Below are 23424 nucleotides of genomic sequence, written 5' to 3'. Positions count from 1 at the left end.
AGCCGTGGGTCTGGTGTAGTCGTCTGGCCCTGGCTGAGACACTAACTTCTCTGTATCTCAGTTTTCTCTACTCTAATCATGGATTTGAAAACATGAACGTGACACTGAGGGGACATCATCCCCAAATGCTCCCAGCCTCTGAACATCCACTTCCATTATGTTTTTAAAATGAGATGAGGAAGCAGCCGTCCTGGCCGTGGCCCCAAGATTCGGTGCTTTTCTCCAGCGGCAAGGCTGCTGCTGATGGCGCATCAGCAGTGGCCTCGGCTCTGGGCGATTTTCCAGCTTTGGGAACAACACCTCTGACTGATCCTCAACACTTCCTTCTTTCCTGCTTGTGCCCGACAACAGCCCAGGATGGGTCCGGGTGAACCCCAAGGGCTCTCTCAGACACAGAGACCAGGATTTCAGCCTCCTGGGCACCAGGCTGTCAGCTCCTCAGTACGTGTTTCTCAACACAGGGATGGGAAATGTACCTTTCGTTCTAGTGCTGAAAGAAAGACGCGCCTAGGTTTTCTTCTAGGGTTTTTATGGTTTTAGGTCTAACGTTTAAGTCTTTAATCCATCTTGAGTTGATTTTTGTATAAGGTGTAAGGAAGGGATCCAGTTTCAGCTTTCTACATATGGCTAGCAAGTTTTCCCAGAACCATTTATTAAATACGGAATCCTTTCCCCATTGCTTGTTTTTCTCAGGTTTGTCAAAGATCAGATAGTTGTAGATACGCAGCATAATTTCTGAGGGCTCTGTTCCGTTCCATTGATCTATATCTCTATTTTGGTCAGGACATAGGCATGGGCAAGGACTTCATAACTAAAACACCAAAAGCAATGGCAACAAAAGCCAAAATTGACAAATGGGATCTAATTAAACTAAAGAGCTTCTGCACAGCAAAAGAAACTACCATCAGAGTGAACAGGCAACCTACAAAATGGGAGAAAATTTTCGCAACCTACTCATCTGACAAAGGGCTAATATCCAGAATCTACAATGAACTCAAACAAATTTACAAGAAAAAAACAACCCCATCAAAAAGTGGGCAAAGGACATGAACAGACACTTCTCAAAAGAAGACATTTATGCAGCCAAAAAACACATGAAAAAATGCTCACCATCACTGGCCATCAGAGAAATGCAAATCAAAACCACAATGAGATACCATCTCACACCAGTTGGAATGGCAATCATTAAAAAGTCAGGAAACAACAGGTGCTGGAGAGGATGTGGAGAAATAGGAACACTTTTACACTGTTGGTGGGACTGTAAACCAATTCAACCATTGTGGAAGTCAGTGTGGCGATTCCTCAGGGATCTAGAACTAGAAATACCATTTGACCCAGCCATCTCATTACTGGGTATATACCCAAAGGATTATATATCATGCTGCTATAAAGACACATGCACACGTATGTTTATTGCAGCACTATTCACAATAGCAAAGACTCGGAACCAACCCAAATGTCCAACAATGATAGACTGGATTAAGAAAATGTGGCACATATGCACCATGGAATACTATGCAGCCATAAAAAAGGATGAGTTCATGTCCTTTGTAGGGACATGGATGAAACTGGAAATCATCATTCTCAGTAAACTATCGCAAGAACAAAAAACCAAACACCGCATATTCTCACTCATAGGTGGGAGTTGAACAATGAGAACACATGGACACAGGAAGGGGAACATCACACTCTGGGGACTGTTGTGGGGTGGGGGGAGGGGGGAGAGATAGCATTGGGAGATATACCTAATGCTAGATGACGAGTTAGTGGGTGCAGCGCACCAGCATGGCACATGTATACATATGTAACTAACCTGCACATTGTGCACATGTACCCTAAAACTTACAGTATAATCATAATAATAAAAAAAAAAAAAAGAAGGACGCGCAACTCTGCCCTCTGTTTTTGTTACCAACCTCTGTGTTGCGGAAATAATTACTGGGCTCAAGACTAACATCCCTCATGGAGCTGAGGGCCCCAAAACAAGTCCAGAGAAAGCAAACAATTACTGGTGCAATGACAGGGTTCTATTGCGCTGTGGTGGAAATAACTCAGACTGTGAAGGCAGGAAACCCAGAAACAGTCGGTTGCAGCTGTGCCCTTACCTGAGAGGTGACTGTGGCAAATGCCACAACCTTTGGAATCTCAGGGTACTCATCTGAAAATACCTCTCCCTCCCACAGTGGTCATGGGAACTGAATGGGTTGAGGGATGAGAAGGGGCTCTGCCCCCTCTAACAGACACCCCCCAACACCTTTGTTCTTCTTAAGCACGACAGTGCTAGTCAGGACTCCTTAGGAAAGACTGTTTCCGCTCTGGGTCCCAAAACCTAGCACTAAAGACAACTGAGCAAAGCAAAATCAGAAAATCATTTGAGGAAATGTTCATTAGGATCTGGGTCACCCAGAACCAGTTTCTCTCGCCAAGACCTCCTTCCTGCAGAAGCACCCTCTCTGTGCCACGCTCCATGGAGGCGCCAAGGAGAAGGCCTGGGAAGGGAAGAGTGAGCCTTCCCTGGTGGTGGGGCCACTCCTCAGGCAGTGGGGAGACCACCTTTTGCATGCAACAGGACTTACCAGGTAGCGCTCCTCCTGCCTCATGCTGGGGGTGCGGATCATGTGATTTTGTTCCCCTCTCCAGTCTCCAAAGCGACGGAAAAAATAGTTAGATAAGAACCGGTTGACGGGGTCTCTAATGATGTTGATGTAGACAGGCTGGTCTCCTCCAAACCTAACACAAACATTGAGTTCGTTACAACCCATCACTGCAGGAGGAAAACAGGGCCTACTTAGACAACATCTCCCTTTCCCTCTAGGTTAACTTATTGAGAGATGACCTCCTATGCTAAGGTGCCAATGACACGTAATAAGCAAACAGTGTTTCCTGATAGGCATTTTATTACCATGCAGGAAGTGGGGGAGAATGATACCTGTTCCAGGTACCTGTTGAGGGGCTGCGAGGACATTTCATAGTATAGCCGGTACAAACCACGCCATTGTGCATGTTAAGGAAGAGATGGTGTCTAGTTTTCTTACTAGGCTGTAGGTTTCTTGAGGATAGGGGCCACTCTGTATTGGATTTAGTCTTTCCAATGGCTAGAACAGAACCCACAGGGACACAATTGGCCCTCAGTGAATGTTTCAGTTGATTGGTAGGTTCTGACTGCCTTGCTGGTGAGATGGCACTTCCTCTACATTGTAATTCAAACAGTTCCAGGTCAGGTGCTCTGCAGTAAGGGAGTGAATAACAGCCAGTCTTCACTGAGCACTCGCTGTTCACCTTGTTCTGAATACCTCATGCAACCAGCTTGCTGAAGCCCCATAACACGTCAAAATAATTATAATTATCCTCATTTACACTTGGAGAAACTGAGGCAGGAATAAGGTTCATAACTTGTAGCTGAACTAGGATATGGGTCCAGGCAATCTGGCTCTAGAATCTATGCTCTTAATTATGGAAAAGTGATTTCCGGAGTTGAGGAAATTTTGTGTGGGATATCAAGAATGAAACAAAATTCAACATAATTATCCTCGAGTGATGGCAAGGGGCTTCAGATAAAAATAAAGCAAATAGCCAGGTGTTCCATTTTAATTCCTTCCATGAAAGGATTATATGGGTCCACTAAATCTTGGCCCAAGAACAAGGTCTTCCTGAGGCAAAGTGATGAGATTGGCTGGATTTGTCTTAATGATTCCTTCTTTTTCTCTTTGAACTGCTTGAAAGCAGTAGCCTTGAGGAGTCCGGGGAGAGTGCCCCAGTCTCTGGGCAGAGGTCATGCTCTGGTGACCTCCTGAGGGGCCTGCAGGGTTCTCTAGCCCTATGACCTTGTGACCTTCTGAGGAACGTGCCTGGACATTCTGTCAGGGGTCAGAAAGAACTAAGAGAAAACAAACTGACAGGACCCCGCTCCTGCCTCTCTCCAGCTGGCAGACTCCATTCACCTTTCAAAACCCAGCCTGGAGTCACATCACATCCCTCAGCAATTAATGCCTAACCCAGGGTCCATGCCTCCCTCCTCTGTGCCCCGGGCCCTCTCTCCTGCACTGTGTGGAAATGTGTGCCTCTCCCATCAGACTGTGGGCCTCCTGCAGCCAGGAACAACACCCTCTAGCTCAGTGTGTGGCACACAGTAGGTGCTCAACAAATGATGACCAAATGAAGAAATGAACATCTGAGTGTGTGCCTCTCAGTGTTAACGTTTTTTCCCATATCATGGGGCTCTGTTGTCAGAGGAAAGTAATAACAAGCCCCCATCCTTTTCTGTGTATGAATTCATATAATGTTGTTCCTGGTTTATCTGCATTTTTAAAAAGAATCTTCAGAGAGAAGAATCCAAAGGAACAACTCTGAGATAGTGGAATTTCAGGTACCAGGACACATGAATGACACCCTGGAGCCCTTAAATACTACCACATTGGAACACACTGCTCATGGGTGAAATTAGCCTTGCAATGTGAATCTTGTTAGTTCTCAGAAATACACATTCATGTAACTGGATGAACAACTAACTGGAGTCCCAGGAGTTAGCTGTGCCAACCACTGGCTAACTACTGTACACACACCAGGTTTATCCCCCTTTTAAAATTAAATTGGGTTTCATATCGATGATAAACAGCAACTAAAGTAATAAAGCTAGGGACTAGGAAGACAAGACTTGCATACCAAATATGCACCTAATTAGATCCTCAAAATTGCTTCATGCTTTTAAAAACCTCAACTATTCTTCTATGTTCATGTGAAGAATGACTGCTAGTGCTAGTTAGCAGAACTGCCCAATCATGTGAATCCATGCACAGCATCCCATCAGGAGATGGCTCTCAGCCTCACCACTGCCATCTTTGATCAATGGCAAGAGAAGTAAGGACTGGCAAGTCTTGATGAGCATGGATGACTTGCTCTTGTTTGCACGTTGAAACCCAATGCAAGATTTCCAGAATAATTTTCCAAAATGGACATTTTAGATGGCTTAAGAATGTATTGTCAAGTATCAGATAATATAGTAGGCTCTCTCTAGAAGTTTCTAACTATGAGAAAGAGGTGTCTTGTATATATCTTCCCCTTTGCAGAAGGCAATAATGATTGCAGGCTGCCAGCCCTCTGTACACACAGCTTCCGCCAAATTGGGAAAATCTGAGGTGACACGTCCGTTATACAGAAGAGGCCAGAATACCACCATGCTACCACCAGGGACCAGAGCATAGCACATGTCCTAGTGCCTGAGTAGGGAAGCAAATTTCCCTACCCTCATTCCATCTTCTTTCAGCATCAGTTTCTCCTCTAAGTATTTCAAAACTCTGGTCAGAATTTCTGGCTACTGTTTATAAAGTCCCTGGGTCACCTGAATCTTTTGCTCACTCATGATTTCATTCTGGGGGTGAGAATGGTTTGTACCCTACCATCCCATACAGTGATTTTTAAAAGCCTTGAGAGAAGATTCCACAACCTCCCTGTGAAGTCCACTGTATCAGCTGAAAAGTCTTTCTTATACTCAGCCAATATTTAACATTTTCTTTTATGCACACTTCCTTTTGTTTGAACCATTTGACACAAAGGATTTGCGTCTCCTATGCTTCTACAATGCTTAGCCTTTTCAACTTCAATTTTAATTCCTTTAACTTTCTGTTGTTTCTTTCAAGCATTCCTTTGGCTTTTATCTTAAGACTTATTTCCCTTCGTTTTATAATCTAAAGCTCTAATTTGATCTTTATGGAGCTCTAAAAAATTGTGGTGACTACGGCTGATCACAGGTTCTAAGTGGTGCATACACTAGAGAGTAGAAGAGTCAGGCCATATTTTGTTTTTTGTTCAACAACACACCCTTTTGTCCTTCAGTCACCACAATTACTCCTCCATCTTTGAAGCTCTCTTTTAAGTCATCCTAAAATAGCAGGCATTAACAATTTCTTCGACATTTGTTCACAGATCCTATTCACCGACTCTGTAATCACTCCTCTGGGCTTCCTTCGGACTCTGCAAATGTGTCATATTTTTAAAATTTTTACTCATTTTTTTGATGAGAAGATGAAGATCTGCAGCAGGGAATAATTTTCTAGGAAGCATAACTGCATGGTTCTCACTCTGAGAGGCATTTCCGAACACCTCATTCTGAGCATTTTCATCAGCATCGGTCCCACACTGCTACCTCAATCAATTAATCAACCCATCGATAATATTAGTCACCTCTTCAACAGCTACACAAAGCACTAGGGTAAAAATTTTAGGTGTATTTTCATCAAAATTTGAAAGGCATTCTTCCTGAGGTAATAATTATTGCACATATTAAATCAATACTTAAGACCAGAATTATCCTGGAGAATTAAGACTGTTTTGTACTCCAATTATAGTAGAGATTACTGTGATTGGGATCAGTTTTTGAAAGTATATCCTGTTCTTCTAAGAAATTCTAGTAAAATATATATATTTGCCCTTTTCATCATTTTAAAGTGTACAATTCAGTGGTATTAAAACATTCACATTGTTGTGAAGTCATCATCATCACCCGTCTCCAGAACGTTTTCATGATCACAAATGGAAACTCTGTCCATTCAACAAAAAAATCCCTTTTCCTGCTTTCCCCACCCCTGGTAACCACCATTCTGCCAAAAACCTACCTCCTTTTTAGCCTCTGGCCTGGAAGCAGAGGTTATCTTTGTGCCACTATCTACATTAAAGGGCGAAAAGTACCATAGGCCAGAGGCCCAGGGCTTTGACCCTTGTCAGTGAGGGAGGAAGACACTTTGAAGTGAGAGAAAGGCCATCATGGAAAAGAACAGGACCTTTTGGGGGCAGAGTGAGGAGTGGCTGAGGCGGAGAAGGGTACAGCTGGCTGTTTATTTTTGAGATAAGAGTTTCGCTCTTGTTGCCCAGGCTGGAGTGCAATGGCATGATCTCAGCTTACTGCAACATCTGCCTCCCGGGTTCAAGCAATTCTCCTGCCACAGTCTCCCAAGTAGTTGGGATTACAGGCGCCCATCACCATGCCCATCTAATTTTTGCATTTTTAGTAGTGATGGGGTTTCGCCATGTTGGCCACGCTGGTCTCGAACTCCTGACCTCAAGTGATCCGCCTGCCTCAGTCTCCCAAAGTGCTGGGATTACAGGTGTGAGCCACTGCGCCCAGCCAAGCTGGCTGTTAAAGGGCCCTTTGCTGGAGCCCGTCACAGTAACAAGAGTTCCTGAACGTCCAGTGGGGGCCAGCATGGTGGGGAGGTCTGACTTCTGTCCTCACACACCCTGCAGTGGGCATTCCATCTCCTCTGCCCAGGACTAGACCCCCCCCCCGCACCACCCATCACAAAACACAAGCAGAAGAGACAGCTGTGCTCTGCTCTCCGGTCTGTCCCAAGGCAGGAGAGATGGAAACATTTGCTGTGAGAAGCTGAGACAAATGGGGAAGGAGGTGGGTAGTTGGGTCAGGGCTCCTGCTCACAGAGGAAGATGAATTGACAAGGCATGAAATAAACAGTAAGGAATAATCAGGAAATGAGAGAAAGTCCAGATTATACTCATCCCTGATGGGCCAACACAGCTGGTGGCCCATGCAGTGGCAGAGATCCACTCCCCATAGAGGGAAAAGCAGAAACATGAGGAAGAAAGTGCCAATTTAGGAAGATGAGCCCAGCCAGGGTTCACATAGGGAAAACTCAGAGAAAACTCGCACTTGTAAATGGAACTTCTGCACTGTGTTTAAGGTGCCAGAGACGGTGTTAACTGCTAATGCCGATTTTCACTTTGGTGTTTTCTTCAGAGTTTGCAGAGTCTGTCAAATGACAAGGGATTCGAAGGACACAGAATTGAAAGGGATCACTTGGCTAAGAAGAATAAAAAAGTCAACATTTACAAATAAGATGTGAAAACCAAATTGACTTGTGGACTTAGCGAAGTCTGATTTGTTTGGTTAAATAATGCCATCAGAGGGCAGAGTTTGTTCGCAAAAGTTGATACAAGAAACACTGTTCACATCAGTAATTGAGATTTCACTTGTAGGGAAGAGAAAAGGTGTCTAAAATGCATCCCCTTGCACATCACACCCCACTGCTTTTCTGGTGATTGACTAATTTTCACATTGTTTGTTTGTTTTTGCAAGTTACTATTGGCACTGGAACCATCATCTGAGATACGTGAGAAAACAGAAATGGAAGCAAAGGAAGGTGAGGCGGTCATAGGAGAGAAAGGAAGAATGATGTGAAAAAAGGATAAGGGAAGTGGTGGTTTGAAATTCTTTAGCATATTGGTGTCTCTTATAATGCATTTGGACCCTTTTGACAGCATCGGGTTCTGAGGCAAAGCTTCTTAAGGGTTTCCCTGCAAAAGCACATTTGGAAGGGTGAGGGGCATTATAGATTGCAAAAATATTTATACCCCCCAAAAAATAAAAGCTTAGAAAATAAATAAAATTGGAGGCAGGGGACAGACAAATTTGAATTGTAGTCTGTCGCAAGGCTTTCTAGTGTGGGGATCTAAGATAGATTTGGAGGGATGCTGTTGATGTTGGAAAGTTGATCTTTTTCAGAAACTGCTTCTTAAAGTTAACTCTGGAAACTGAAAAAAGATACCTGAAACCATAGTATGCAAATATTAAAAATCCTACTTAAACATCCTAACAAAGAGAAGCACCTTTTAAGCCAAGGTAGTTTTAACTCAATTCTCCAGATAGTCCAGGTGAAAAACATTTGCCTGGCTTGAATTTCTAGGGAGTTCCACAATTATGTGCAACAGCAACCCAGTGTGCAACTCAGGAATCCCCACTGAAGCCTGAGATCTCTGCTGAGCTCGCTGTGCATAAGTGCCTGGGCAGGAAACCTTCCCTGAGGCAAAACACCTGATTGGTCTGAACCAATTACTTCCCATCTTTGGATTAATAAAACTAGATATGGTTCCTTCTAACTCTAAAAAAGGAAAAAGAAGAAACAGGACAAGAAGCCTAGATGGTGAAAAAAACGAAGTAGGTCAGCTATAGAAACACCAAGTGCTCACAGGCTCGCATTTTACATGACTCAAGACTGTCTAAATTTCAAGGTAAAAATGCCATCTTTAATGGAATAAAAAAAGAAAGGGCAATTAGCTATGATATAATGCCTTACCCTTCAAAAGTTCTGACCGTTTGTGTGCAAAAAAAGTGTGGGGAGGGAGGCCTGACTTTCATCCTTACAGTCTGCTTGCCGGCAAGTACCGTGCGGCATGTTAACGATGTGCGGAAGATTGGAAATATCAACAATAATATTAGGTTGCAGTGTCAGTTCTTCTCATGGGAACCTCATTATCCTGAAACAAGCAATAGGTCTGTCAGCAGCTATAAGGGTAGGTTTCTTAAGATCAGCTTCATTATCTTTATACCTTATCATTCAAAATACATCTAAAAGTTATTTTTTAAAGTATGTTAATGTCCTTAGCTTTGCACGGTGGCTCATGCCTGTAATCCCAGCACTTGGGAGGCTGAGGTGGGCAAATCACTGGAGGTCATGAGTTTGAGGCCAGCCTGGCCAACATGGTGAAACCCTGTCTCCACTAAAAATAGAAAAATTAGCCAAGTGTGGTGGTGCATGCCTATAATTCCAGCTACTCGGGAGGCTGAGGCAGGAGAATCGCTTGAACTGAGGTTACAGTGAGCTGAGATTGCACCGCTGCACTCCAGGCTGGGCGACAGAGTAAGACTCCATCTCAAAAAAAAGTAATATCAAAGGCCTCTTAAGTTCCAGCTTAGTTGTTTTCCTCTTGTCAATTGCATATTGACAGAGAAATTTTCCTTAAATAAAGCTATTCCCTTAAACAACGAAAAGCTGATTTTTAATGTCCCATGTTCTATGAGTGGAACAATCGTAATCTTGTCATATATTAAAGTTCAACTGATCATTCTCTTCATTTTTATGGAAGTCTGGTAGCTAAGAGCCCAGGCCCTGGTATGTGGGTGTGAAGAGAGGAGGAGGTTGCTCCTGGGGAGTCAGTTTTGGCTTTTTATTGAAAGCAGCAAAGCTGGTCAGGCAGTCTCTTGTTATTTCTGCTTAAAACTCTTGACTGCTGTTCCAGTCCAGTCATGTCCATCCTGGGTTGCACTGCATCCCTTTCAGTTCCTCTTGGCCCTGCTCTTCTGCTGGTCACTGTGCTGGGAATGCCCTCCCCCTTCACTTGTCTAAAGCTGACCCATTCCTCACCTCCCCGCAGAAACACCTTCCCAGAGTCCTCGTCCCACAGGGAAGTTCCTGCCTCCCACCTCCACTAGGGGAAGCCCTGTGACCACCCTCTCCTTACATCCGTCACATTTTAATGGAAGAAGAACTTAAGAGTCTCCCGAAGGCAAGAAAAACATTTAACGTTGACTGCAGAAGCCCCAGTTCTCGTGCAGTGTATAGAAGAGAGAAGGTAATCCATAGACATGTGTTTAATTCTGTAAAATGGAACTGAGGGAGGAGAAGCAGAGCCCAGCCCTGTCCTCAAGGTGTTTCCATAGAAACCAAGTCAGGAGCTGGGCAGTGGGCTCAGCCAGAGACGTCTACAGAATTGCCTTTTTAAGTGCCACTCTGAATGTATATAGCATCTGATACGTTTTGTGTCCCCACCCAAATCTCATCTTGAATTGTACATCTGTAATTCCCACATGTTGTGGGAGGGACCTGATGGAAGATAATTTGAATCATGGGGTGGTTTCCCCCATACTGTTTTCGTGGTAGTGAATAAGTCTCACAGGATATGATGGTTTTATCAGGGATTTCCGCTTTTGCATCTTCCTCATTTTCTCTTGCCGCCACCATGTAAGAAGTGCCTTTCGACTCCTGCCATGATTCTGAGGCCTCCCCAGCCACGTGGAACAGTAAGTCCAATTAAACCTATTTTTCTTCCCAGTCTTGGATATCAGCAGCATGAAAACGGACCAATACAGCATCCTTCTCTCAGAAGGCTTTTCCTTCACAGGTTCAGAGCATCCCTATATGGTAGGGATGACTGAGAAGTGTCCTTGTTTTACAGATGAAAAAATAGAAAACAGAGACCCCCAAGAGGTTGAACGGCTTGCCGAGAATCATGACCAGTTGGGAGGCCAGTTCTGACACCAGAGGTCCTGACGGCCAGGCCAGCACTGTTTTCTGTAGACATGGTATCTTCTAAAAGGCATTTATCGTTTTTTTTTTCCTTTCAGAATTAAATGGAGACTAAACTCCTGTACATGTGTTTGATGGTAGAGGCCATAACAGAACATGGCCACCATACTGTGATCTGCCGACCCAATTAAGATACTGGCCATGGCTTCCAATTTGTGTTTTACACTGTTCAGAGATAAATATTTAAAATTTGTTGCATTGCAATCTGTTTGGTTGTAAAGATTTGACCTATGAAGCAAGAAGTGTTCATGAATGAGGTTTAAGGATGTCACGGGTGACTCAGAAGGCAATGCGCTAGAACAGCAAGGATCAGGGAAGCAGCGCTTTTCTCTTTGCAAGTCATAAAACACAACACCTGAAAGAGCTAATAAGCCTTGTTATCGAATCATGTCTAATAATATGCTTGTGGCCTTCTGGAATTAAGAGGCAGGACACACACCCCGGATAATCCAGTAACAAGCCATTTTATAAATGTGGTTGAAAACACAGTCCTAGCTGCCCAGCACCTGGCCCTGGGTCACTGTGGAAAATTTGCAGGAGTCCTGTTACCATCCCAGGAACTCTGGTTTTCAGGAAGGCCCAGGAAACTTCAGGGAACACTTGCTTTTAAAGATAAGGCAGTAACTCCTTTTCTCTGCTTAATAACTTGCTTTACTAAATCTCATTCTTTGCACTTAACTTGCACAGGACCTGCTGCACAGCAGGGAAGTCCTTGAATGGCTGAAATCTTCTTCCAGCCAGGTGGGTTGTCAGGCACCCTGGACCAGGGCAAGAGCTCCTCCAGAGCCAGCTCCCTGGGTGCCTGGCCTGCAGGAGCCACTGGGTCAGCACCAACTAGCAGATGTTGCCTGTGGCCCTGGGTCCTTTGGTGCTCTCGTGTGGACCTGCAAGGAACTGTCAACCCCATGTTAAGATGACAGAAGTGCCCGTCAGATGGCTGACAAGGGAGGCCTGGAGGTTCACAGGCTGGTCTCCAGCAGATCTGCCTCTGGATCCAGTAATCTGTCAGCCATTAGATAGCAGCTGTGAATGCAGACTTGAGCCAGCACAAGGAGAGCAAAACACTAAGGGCCATCAGCAAAGGACTGAGGCACAGTGACAATCAACCTATGCTAATGAAAGACTGGGGAAGAGGACACTCAGAACCTGAAGCTAGTAATTTAACAAATAGGGAATCTAAAAACCTGAATTTGAAGATTTGCATTGTTATCAGAAGACCACAGCCGCTGGAAACAAAAACCAGAATTTTAAATACCTCCCCAGCATCAAACACGCGAGGCTTAGAAAATCAAATGGTTTACAGTCATGCATTGCTTAATGTCAGGGGTACATTCTGAGAAATGCATCATTAGGCGATTTCGTGGTTGTGCAAGCATCATAGAGTACACACACAAACCTCGATGGCGCGGCCTACTGCGTATCTATGCTGTAGAGTACAGCCTATTGCTTCTGGGCTACAAACCTGGACAGCATGTGACTATACTGAATACTGGAGGCAACTGTGACACAATAATAATCATTTGTGTATCTAAACATAGAAAAGATATGGTAAAAATACCATATTATAATCTTATGGATTAATATATATATGAGGTCTGTCATTGACCAAAATGTCATGATGTGGCACATGACTGTATTAAAAAGACAGACAGAGGCTGGTACTTTGGATCCTAGAAAATACTCATTACTCTAGCACTAAATTATTTCTAGAGTTCTGTGCAGGTTCAAATTGTACAAAAATGTGCAATAAAATATTTAAGCTAAAATACCCATCTCCTGCCTTCTTATTTGTTTCAATACAAAATCTGATTCCTTTTTAAAAAAGAGCTATTAGGTCAAATGGCTTCTCATTAAAAAATAATTCCAAGTTTTTATAAGATTTAAGACAGTAGTCTAGGAAGAAATGAAGTTTCTGTTCAAATATTTCAAATTTTGATCCCTCTGTAGCAAAAATAAATGGATTAAAAATGTCTTTTCAAGGGCAATTGCACTACCTTGTAAATAAAGGTAGATTTCTAAAGTAATTATTCATTAGAAGAAAATGAAAGAACCATTAAACTGGAAAATGTCTTACCTTGAGAAGTTGAGGAAATGAACATGTCGAGTGAATAAATAGGGTTGTTCGGCAGTACTTATATTTTTAATCAGTTCCATCTATTAAAAAAAGTACAAAATTAGCATATATAGGATCTAATTTACCAAGCCATATTAAGTTAAAGGTTATCTATCTGACTGTTTTTATTCCCACTTATTACCACTGGACCAGCAGTATAAGTGCAACATTTATCAAGTTTTACATAAGGCTCCTTTGTGAATAAAACAGTGCTATCCAAATTGATAGTCCCGTGTCTCATTTAGTTGATTGTTACCATGAAAGCAACGTGACAGATTAAGTAATTGCGACTGGAGAAATCAGTGTGTTGCTGTACTAAAATGTAAATAAAAGAATGCCTTCTAGCCCTTCCTTTAAAGTCAAATCAAGGAAGGAGGTTAGTCATTATCTTATTCGTAATGATATTATTGGGATATACAAAAATATTGAAACAGGTGCTGCAGAATTTAAAAATGGAATAAAATGAGGTACTACTTCATTCTTGTGCTCCTTGACTATGAAATTTATAAGGAAAATATTCTATAGGAAACACATAAACCCCCAAATGTCTTGGTTTTTTGGTGGGTGGTCATCTGAATTATTTATTTGCAGTTATCAGCAAGGCAAAAAGTAGTTTATATTCGTATAAACTAACTTTTATGGCCTTCTGGAACATGTCATGATACAGAAAATGTTTAGTAAAATCTGTTAGAAATTCCAAGCATTCTTATGACTCCCTAACTTTCTGAACTTCTCTTTCCCTAGTTTTTCTGGTTGGCCCCATCAAAACGAACACACTGTGGAATTTTTAAAAAGCACATTGCAGCTTGCTACTTTGGATGAATGTCAGAAGTGCAACATTTCATGTTTTATGAAATAGTTCAAGTTGAAAAACTGGAAACAAAATCAGTCATTCACATGTTAACCGCAGTAGCAACAAGAACAATAAAATAAGAGTCTGGAACTCCAGGTCTGTCTCAAACATGACAGAAAACCAGAGTCTGCCTTGTTCCTTCATGTCTAACACAGGGGCTGACACATATATAAGTGCTCAATAAATATTTGTTTAATGAATTAACTCCAACTAGTACACGCTTTATAGATTATTACATTAGGATCTCAGTGTGTAAACCTTGTAATTAGATATTCAAGCTCACAACAATTGAAGGAATGAAACTGAATTTTAAAGGTAAATGACTAGCAGTTCATAAACCCTGTGCTTCTGTTAGTCAGTGGCAGGTATGAGTGAATAATGGTCTGTCTGTCCTTAAGCCTCAGTATAAAAGGAAATTGAATCCTGCCTCTTTATCTACTGTTTATCCTCGACACACCACCTGCAAGTGCTTGTTTTTGGTAGTAAAACTTCCTGCGTGGTCACGTTGTTAATTTTGATTTTTGATGCATTTACTAATGGAATTACTGGTTTGGAGACATAACCATACGTAATTTATCTCTGAGGGTGCCTGCTTGGAAAAATAACTCTTGACTGTGTGTATGTTTAATGTAAAGACCATTAACGCTTTTATCTCTAGGTTATTTTATTCAGATATTTCTCTGCACACAGAAGAGTCATACAAGAAAGCTCCCTAGTACTGTACAAGAAAACTGGAAGAACAGGTCAGAAGGAAAAACGTTTCTTTCACATATTCCACATTAAATTATATTCTCTAAACACATGTCAATGTGTTAAATTTAATGGAAGAATAGTAGTAGTTAGAGTTTGAGAACAGTGTCATAATAGTCATAAAGCTGTCTATTTCAGGAGAAAAAAATGGATTAGCAGTGACAATGTATAACTCTTTCTAGACGTATTTTTAAACATAGAATCAAGGTACTAATGCTCGTGTTTATTGTATTAGCACAGTGGAGGCAGAGGGTACATTTTAGCTCTCAGCCGGTTTGATCTTCACAAATTCTAAGACTTTCCTTGTTTCTGGTGACAAGCAGTCATCTTCTGAACTGGTTGCTGACATCACTTGAGGTCTCTCGCCTGGTCCTCCCCCCACGGCCAGCAGCCTGTCTCTTCCTCCACCTAAATCTTATTTGCAGGAGAGGCATCGGGGGTGACAATGGCACCACCTAAAATCACCAACGAGCCACCTCTCCTCTCCCTGGCTCATGCGGGACCACTCCTGGTCTTTATTCCGATTCCATGCCATAAATTCACTCATCATTCATTGAGTACTTATTAGTCACTGGAGATAAAAACAGGAATAAGATGGGTGGGAAGACACAAGAAGAAGACAGTGGAATATGTCCTAACGGTGCCCTCAAACTCCACCATGGCCACAAACACAAACACTTAATCCTCACCCATCTTTACTCTTTATCCAGCCTCATCCATCTCTGGACAGTCTGGTTCAGGTTACCGGTGCTCGGCATATTCCCACCTTTGATCCAGCTCTTTTCTGGACTCCCATATTCAATGGTGTGTTGAGCCATGTGAATTCCACCTGTGCTATTTCCCTCAACTGGCTCTCAGGACCACACATGCTGTGGCCAGCCAAATGAGAGCCCTCCATGTTCCTTCCTCACACTAAAGTCTGACCAAGTCCAAGCTCAAGTTTAAGTTCCCTTTTCTAGAATGTTCTTCTGCTACTCCTTGTGTGTCTAAATACTAACCACTCTTTACCTCTGGCTAAAATATCTACCCCTCCAAGTAGCCTTCCTGGATAGCCCTTTTCATTCAACATCCTTTGATCTCCCCTCTGTGTCAGGCAATGTTGCTCAGGGTTATGGCTATAGAGATGATGGATTTGGTTCTTGCTGTTAGGAAGCTGTCAGAGTCTTGTGGGTGAGGTGGACTAAGAGGCAGGTACAATCATGTGATAACCACCATGAGGTAGATGGTAGATAAGTGAAGCACCTCTCTCTACTTTCAGATGGGGAGGTAATGCTTCCCCAAGGAGGTTTTCCTGAGTAGTCTGGAAGAGCCTAGAGGAGTTAGCCAGGAAAGAAAGGGATTCATGGCATTGCAAATAATGAAGAGCAGATACAAAAGGCAAAACATAAAATGATACGGCACCAAGGAACTGCAGGAGTTCAGTGTGCCAGAGGTGTTCAGTGATCCGAGATGGGATCAGCAAAGTAGCAGGTGAGACTAGAGAATCAGGTAAGAGTCAGGCAATGGAGGGCCCTGCAGATCACAGCAGGAATTCTGACATTTATTCTGTGGGTCATCAACAGCCAGAAAAAATTCTTTTTTCCAGATCTGAGGACAGGGTGGAGAACGTGAAGAAGGGTAAGGATTAGATACAGAAGCACAGCCAGGAAGACTGGGCAATAATCCCAACAGCAAATGACAATGGCATGAACTGAGGTCGTGGTTTTCAGTGTGGTCCCCAGACCTGCAGCATCAGCATCACCTGAGACTTGTTAGAAATGCAAATTCTCAGGCTCCGCCCCAGGCCTTCTGAATTAGAAGCAACTCTGGGGGAAGGGGTGCCAGCAGTCTGTGTTTTGCCAAGCCTTCCAAGGGATGCTAAGGCCCAAAAGTGTGAGAACCACTGAACTAAGTCAATGTAAGTAAGACAGAAGGGGAGGTTCCAGGAGGGTTAAGGAGATGACCACCTGCCAGCAGAAGGGAGGCAGGGCGAGTGGCCAAGAGAGCTTCCTTTCCAAATTCCTGGCTAGGACAACCGAATACGTGATGGTATCCATTCATGGAGATGGGCAATGCTGGGGGAGGAACAAATTTCACTGCAGATAAGGGGGGAAATGGGCTTGGTTTTGAACATGACCTTCCACAGCAGTGTATCTGAAAATTTTTCAGGACATGAACTTTCTACATTACATTGTAGTTGAGTTTGTGCACGAGTCTGAGCTGGAATGTAAATTCTGTGAGGGTTGGGGGCAGGCTTTATCCCCTAGAAAGCCTACTCAAGGTACTTGGCATTCACAATTGCTTCAAAGAGAATAAAATACCTAGGAATCCAACTTACAAGGGATGTGAAGGACCTCTTCAAGGAGAACTACAAACCACTGCTCAAGGAAATAAAAGAGGATACAAACAAATGGAAGAACATTCCATGCTCATGGGTAGGAAGAATCAATATTGTGAAAATGGCCATACTGCCCAAGGTAATTTACAGATTCAATGCCATCCGCATTAAGCTACCAATGACTTTCTTCACAGAATTGGAAAAAACTACTTTAAAGTTCATATGGAACCAAAAAAGAGCCCGCATCGCCAAGTCAATCCTAAGCCAAAAGAACAAAGCTGGAGGCATCACGCTACCTGACTTCAAACTATACTACAAGGCTACAGTAACCAAAACGGCATGGTACTGGTACCAAAACAGAGATATAGATCAATGGAACAGAATAGAGCCGTCAGAAATAACGCCACATATCTACAACTATCTGATCTTTGACAAATCTGAGAAAAACAAGAAATGGGGAAAGGATTCCCTATTTAATAAATGGTGCTGGAAAAACTGGCTAGCCATATGGAGAAAGCTGAAACTGGATCCCTTCCTTACACCTTATACAAAAATCAGTTCAAGATGGATTAAAGACTTAAACGTTAGACCTAAAACCATAAAAACCCTAGAAGAAAACCTAGGCATTACCATTCAGGACATAGGCATGGACAAGGACTTCATGTCTAAAACACCAAAAGCAATGGCAACAAAAGCCAAAATTGACAAATGGGATCTAATTAAACTAAAGAGCTTCTGCACAGCAAAAGAAACTACCATCAGAGTGAACAGGCAACCTACAAAATGGGAGAAAATTTTCGCAACCTACTCATCTGACAAAGGGCTAATATCCAGAATCTACAATGAACTCAAACAAATTTACAAGAAAAAAACAAACAACCCCATCAAAAAGTGGGCGAAGGACATGAACAGACACTTCTCAAAAGAAGACATTTATGCAGCCAGAAAACACATGAGAAAATGCTCACCATCACTGGCCATCAGAGAAATGCAAATCAAAACCACAATGAGATACCATCTCACACCAGTTAGAATGGCAATCATTAAAAAGTCAGGAAACAACAGGTGCTAGAGAGGATGTGGAGAAATAGGAACACTTTTACACTGTTGGTGGGACTGTAAACTGGTTCAACCATTGTGGAAGTCAGTGTGGCGATTCCTCAGGGATCCAGAATTAGAAATTCCATTTGACCCAGCCATCTCATTACTGGGTATATACCCAAAGGATTATAAATCATGCTGCTATAAAGACACATGCACATGTATGTTTATTGCGGCATTATTCACAATAGCAAAGACTTGGAACCAACCCAAATGTCCAACAATGATAGACTGGATTAAGAAAATGTGGCACATATACACCATGGAATACTATGCAGCCATAAAAAATGAGTTCATGTCCTTTGTAGGGACATGGATGAAATTGGAAATCATCATTCTCAGTAAACTATCGCAAGAACAAAAAACCAAACACCGCATATTCTCACTCATAGGTGGGAATTGAACAATGAGAACACATGGACACAGGAAGGGGAACATCACACTCTGGGGACTGTTGTGGGGTGGGGGGAGGGGGGAGGGATAGCATTGGGAGATATACCTAATGCTAGATGACAAGTTAGTGGGTGCAGCACACCAGCATGGCACATGTATACATATGTAACTAACCTGCACATTGTGCACATGTACCATAAAACCTAAAGTATAATAATAATAATAATAATAAAGAAAAAAAAAGGTACTTGGACAGAACATACGCCCCACAAATATTTATAAAATGAAGCTATCATCTTTAGAAATCCTTTTTGGAGTCAAGAAATGTATAGTTAACTGAAGACAGAATTATCTAGCACTTAGGCTATGAATTTAGCCTTTCTGAGACAGACCCATATGTTCATTATCCTGGTGTCACATGGAGCAAACAGTCTTACCATTATAACATCCAGGACACAACACCATCAAACAGACTCCTATTTTCTGAGTGCACCACGGTGCTCTTTATACATATGGTGTCATTTAATCCTCACAAGGACCTCATGAATAAGTATTATTATTATTAGTATTATTATTAGTATTATTATTATTACTTTGAGATGAAGTCTCTGCTGCCAAGGCTGGAGTGCAGTGGATAAGAACCCCACGGATAAGTATTATTATTATTATTATTATTATTTTGAGACGAAGTCTCACTCTGCTGCCCAGGCTGGAGTGCAGTGGTGCAGTCTTGGCTCACTGCAACCTCCCCCTCCAAGGTTCAAGCGATTCTCCTGCCCCAGCCTCCCGAGTAGCTGGGGTTATAGGCGCCCACCACCACGCCCAGCTAATTTTTGTATTTTTAGTAGAGACAGGCTTTCACCATATTGGTCAGGCTGGTTTTGAACTCCTGACCTCAGGTGATCCACTGGCCTTGGCCTCCCAAAGTGCTGGGATTACAGACGTGAGCCACCGTGTCCAGCCATGGATAAGTATTATTATCCCTACTGTAGAGGTTAAGAAACTGAGGCACAAAAGACTGCATTGGTTGCTTAAAGCCTCATCCACACAAAGAGGTAAAGCCAGGATTGAAATCCAAGTCTTTCCAATCACTAAACCCTGTTTTTTATTTACTGGCTGCAATCTATTCACCATTCCCACCGAGATTTGATCTATACATAATCTTTCAAAATGGAAGGAACAGATTGGTTAGCACAAAACTCTGGAGAACAAAGAAGGTTTATGGAATATAAATTTTCTTCTTTTCTTGTGATGTGCTGAAAATTTGAAAGAAAGTTCTAACAGATGGAAAAGCATTATGAAATAATACAAAAATAAAAGCTTTAAAATGCCAGAGATAATACTTTTTAAAAGTTCTAGGTGGGAAAACTGAGTATACATCCTAACAAGAACAGAAAATTAATTTTAAATACTAAAAAAGATAACTATGTAATGAAAGATATCTAAAAGAAAAAAATCAGATCACAGCATATCAGTAAGTAGTTCCTAATATTTTGCTTTCAACCTGACTGGCTGGGATGGTACAGCAGAAAACCTTTACCTGCAGTTCTACCAACACAGTCAGACTTTGCTCCTGACTTCTTGCCAAATATTTGTCAGCAGAGGTGGTATCGTTCTACGTGGTTCATAAGTGAATTCTGTGTCACTCATGAACACCCAGACGTCTTATAATTTTGCAAAGCATTGTACAGAAAGGACATGTTTTTAACATATCAAAGCAAAATAAGGAGTAGCTCAGAGGAAGAGCCTTGGCCCTTGAACCTCAGAGCCTGGGAAGATGGCTGGAGGCTCCGGTGACCCTTCCGTCTTCCCGCAGTATGGGGTAGCCCTTGTAAGCAGGAGGCAGGATGGCCTGCGGGAAGCAGTCAGTGCAACACATGCCTGCAATGAAGAAGAAGTCCACCAGGGGGAGCAATGACATGATCAAGGCAAAGAGCCTGGGTCTGAATTAGAGAAAATCAATCTCATGGCTGCAACTGGAAGGAAAGGAAAAACTTATTTTATTTTTGCAGGACTTGCTGCTTCTTCCTTGTTTTTCTCTTTTTTTTCCACCAAGTTTCTATTAGCGGACTCAGTTTCTGTCTGTAGGGCTCCAAGACTAGACGTCTGCAGGGCTGTGTGAACTAATCCCTGTGGCATGGAAAGGGACCAGGCTCCTCTCTTTGGTTTGACTCTAAGGTCCAGCTGGAGCACCTCTCATGCCTGTGGACACTGTCCCCACTCCTATAAAGTGGGGAAGTTCTGAGGGTCATTCTAAGTGAGGCTTTTCCAAAACATGTCAAGCCAGAGAAAGGTTCCTGGGATAAATAGAGAGGCTCATGAGGAGACAACACTTCATAAAACTTCAGGGATGCATGGAGTCTTCAGGGGTTTGAGAGAGTCTCAGGTAACAGCGGGATTTTCCTAGTGTAGTAAAGGATTCACTTCAATAAAAGGAAAACTTTCTAATAATCAGAGGCTTTTGTGAAATCATTCCTCGCTAGGGCTGTGCGTGAGGACCTCTTCGGGAGTTTTTCCCCTGCAAAATACAAATAACTTTGGCTCTGCCTTTACAAGTTTAGCTCTGTATTTTGCAGTGGGACCTGAATACACATATTGTGAGAAAGCTCCCCAGAAGATTTTGGTGCCTATCATGATTAAGAACCATTTTTTATTAACCCATGTATGCCTAGTGTTCCATTATTGGAACGCTAAGCATGTGGGAGTTATTTGCATCCTGCTGCTCAAGGTCATTGCCAAGGTCTGATTGCAAAAATTTAAAAAAATTGCTACCTCAGGCATAAATGGAATAGCTTCCCACTGTTTACTGAAGAAAGTTCCAACTCTGAAGCCCACCATTTAAAGTTTGGGATTTGACCCTCGTTTGCTTTCAAGTCTTATTCTTCCACATTATTCTTAATTTACACTATATTTTAATCAGATTCCTGTACACACTTATTCCTCCTTCTAAAATGGGGCAATAATGCTTTCCTAACAATGTTGCCTTGAGGATTAGAAATAGGGTGCACTAATATCTAGTGGGCTGTCTGGGGTTAAATATGCACATTAATACTAGGTTCTCAATAAATATTCATCAAAGTGAATGAACAAAAAACAGAGAAATCTGCTGTAAAAATGAATGAGTGCACCTTCTTTTTTTTTTTTTTTTTGAGATGGAGTCTCGCTCTGTCACCCAGGCTAGAGTGCAGTGGCGCAATCTCGGCTCACTGTAAGGTCCGCCTCCCAGGTTCACGCCATTCTCCTGCCTCAGCCTCCCAAGTAGCTGGGACTACAGGCACCCGCCACCACACCCGGCTAACTTTTTGTATTTTGTTTAGTAGAGATAGGGTTTCACCATGTTAGCCAGGATGGTGTCGATCTCCTGACCTCGTGATCTGCCCGCCTCGGCCTCCCAAAGTGCTGATTACAGGTATGAGCCACCGCACCCAGCCTTTTTTCTTTTTTTTTTTTGAGATGGAGTCTTGCTCTGTCGCCCAGGCTGGAGTGCAGTCATGCAACCTCGGTTCACTGCAACGTCTGCCTCCTGGGTTCAAGTGATTCTCTTGCCTCAGCCTCCCGAGTAGCTGGGATTACAGGCGTGCACCACCACGCTTGTCTAATTTTTGTATTTTTAGTAGAGACAGGGTTTCACCATGTTGGCCAGGCTGGTCTCGAACTCCTGATCTCAGGTGATCCACCCACCTCAGCCTCCCAAAGTGCTGGGATTACAGGCGTGAGCCACCATGCCTGGCCCACCTTCTTGATTAAACAGAGGCCCAATTAACCATGCCTTAGGGATCCCTGTAGCCTGTAGACTTTTACAAACTTAACATGATTTCTTTAGGTGAGTTGGGTTTTTTTCCCCCTAAGTGTCACTGCTTTCTAGCCACCATTCAGACTTGAAACTTGCAGGGGGCAAGAGCAATAGGAGAGGGAAGTTTAAAATATGGTAAGGAAATAGTGTTTTGATAAAGAAGCTAAAGCTATCTAGGGCACATGGGCATAGGATCTCTCTCTCCTCCACCCTTTATATAACTCTTCAAGGTTTTAATAATTTGAATAGCTGTTGGAGAGTCAGAACAGATGTGACGTTTATAGTGATGTAGTAGCCTTTACTATTACAACTGGTGGGAGGATGTGGACTTGCCTAGTATTTCACAGACGATGAACTGGAGTTCGGCGGAATGCAAATGAGTCACAAACACTCATTAAGAGTCCCCTGAACAATGAAGACTGCAAAAACGCTAGGTGAAACCCAGTTAAACAGTTTGTTTGCAGTTTTGTTTTTAATTTTCGAAGTCTTTAAAATGCGAATAATCATTGTGAATTGATTCATCGGGACAAGGCACGCAACATTTACCAAATTTATTGAACCATCATATTTTTTTTCTTTCAATGTCTTAGAGGACTAGGATTCTCAGGAACATACCTAGGGCAATGCTGGTATGATGATTTCGACAGAGCTTCTTAACCCTGGCTGCATCATAAAATCTCTTGTGACACCTCATTAAAGAAAAAGTTTTCTGGGCTTTACCCCAGAATCTCCAGGAGAAGGGCCATTGCAACTCTAGGTTTTAAAAGGCTGTGCTGAGATTCTGCCGTCCAGCCAGAGGAGATAAACACTGCATGATGAGAATGGCTTTTGGATTAAGGAAGGCCTAGGTTCAAGGCCAAGAGCCACTGATAGTCATTACAATGTATTTGGAAAGTTACAATCTGATCGTCTTAGGTGTCTCACCCATAAAACAGGGAATCATACCCACTCAGTAGTATATTTTTAGGTCCAAAAAGTTCAATGAAACAATGAAGGAAAACAATGCATGTA

At 42.6% G+C, this 23424-nt stretch overlaps 1 protein-coding gene across 1 annotated transcript in view; it reads right to left on the bottom strand.

The window, feature by feature from the left end:
* The window catches only part of UST (uronyl 2-sulfotransferase), a 329509-nt gene that overhangs the window by 111340 nt on the left and 194745 nt on the right, over nucleotides 1-23424 (bottom strand). Inside the window, exons 4-5 of the mRNA XM_024248956.3 lie at nucleotides 13168-13247; nucleotides 2577-2730 (exon numbers count right to left, since the gene is read on the bottom strand). Coding sequence (XP_024104724.1) covers nucleotides 2577-2730; nucleotides 13168-13247 — 234 coding nt within the window. The remainder of the gene's footprint in view (nucleotides 1-2576; nucleotides 2731-13167; nucleotides 13248-23424) is intronic.

Source organism: Pongo abelii, chromosome 5 (assembly GCF_028885655.2).
Source record: "Pongo abelii isolate AG06213 chromosome 5, NHGRI_mPonAbe1-v2.0_pri, whole genome shotgun sequence".
Lineage (NCBI taxonomy): Eukaryota > Metazoa > Chordata > Mammalia > Primates > Hominidae > Pongo > Pongo abelii.
This window is presented reverse-complemented; position numbering and strand designations above follow the sequence as displayed.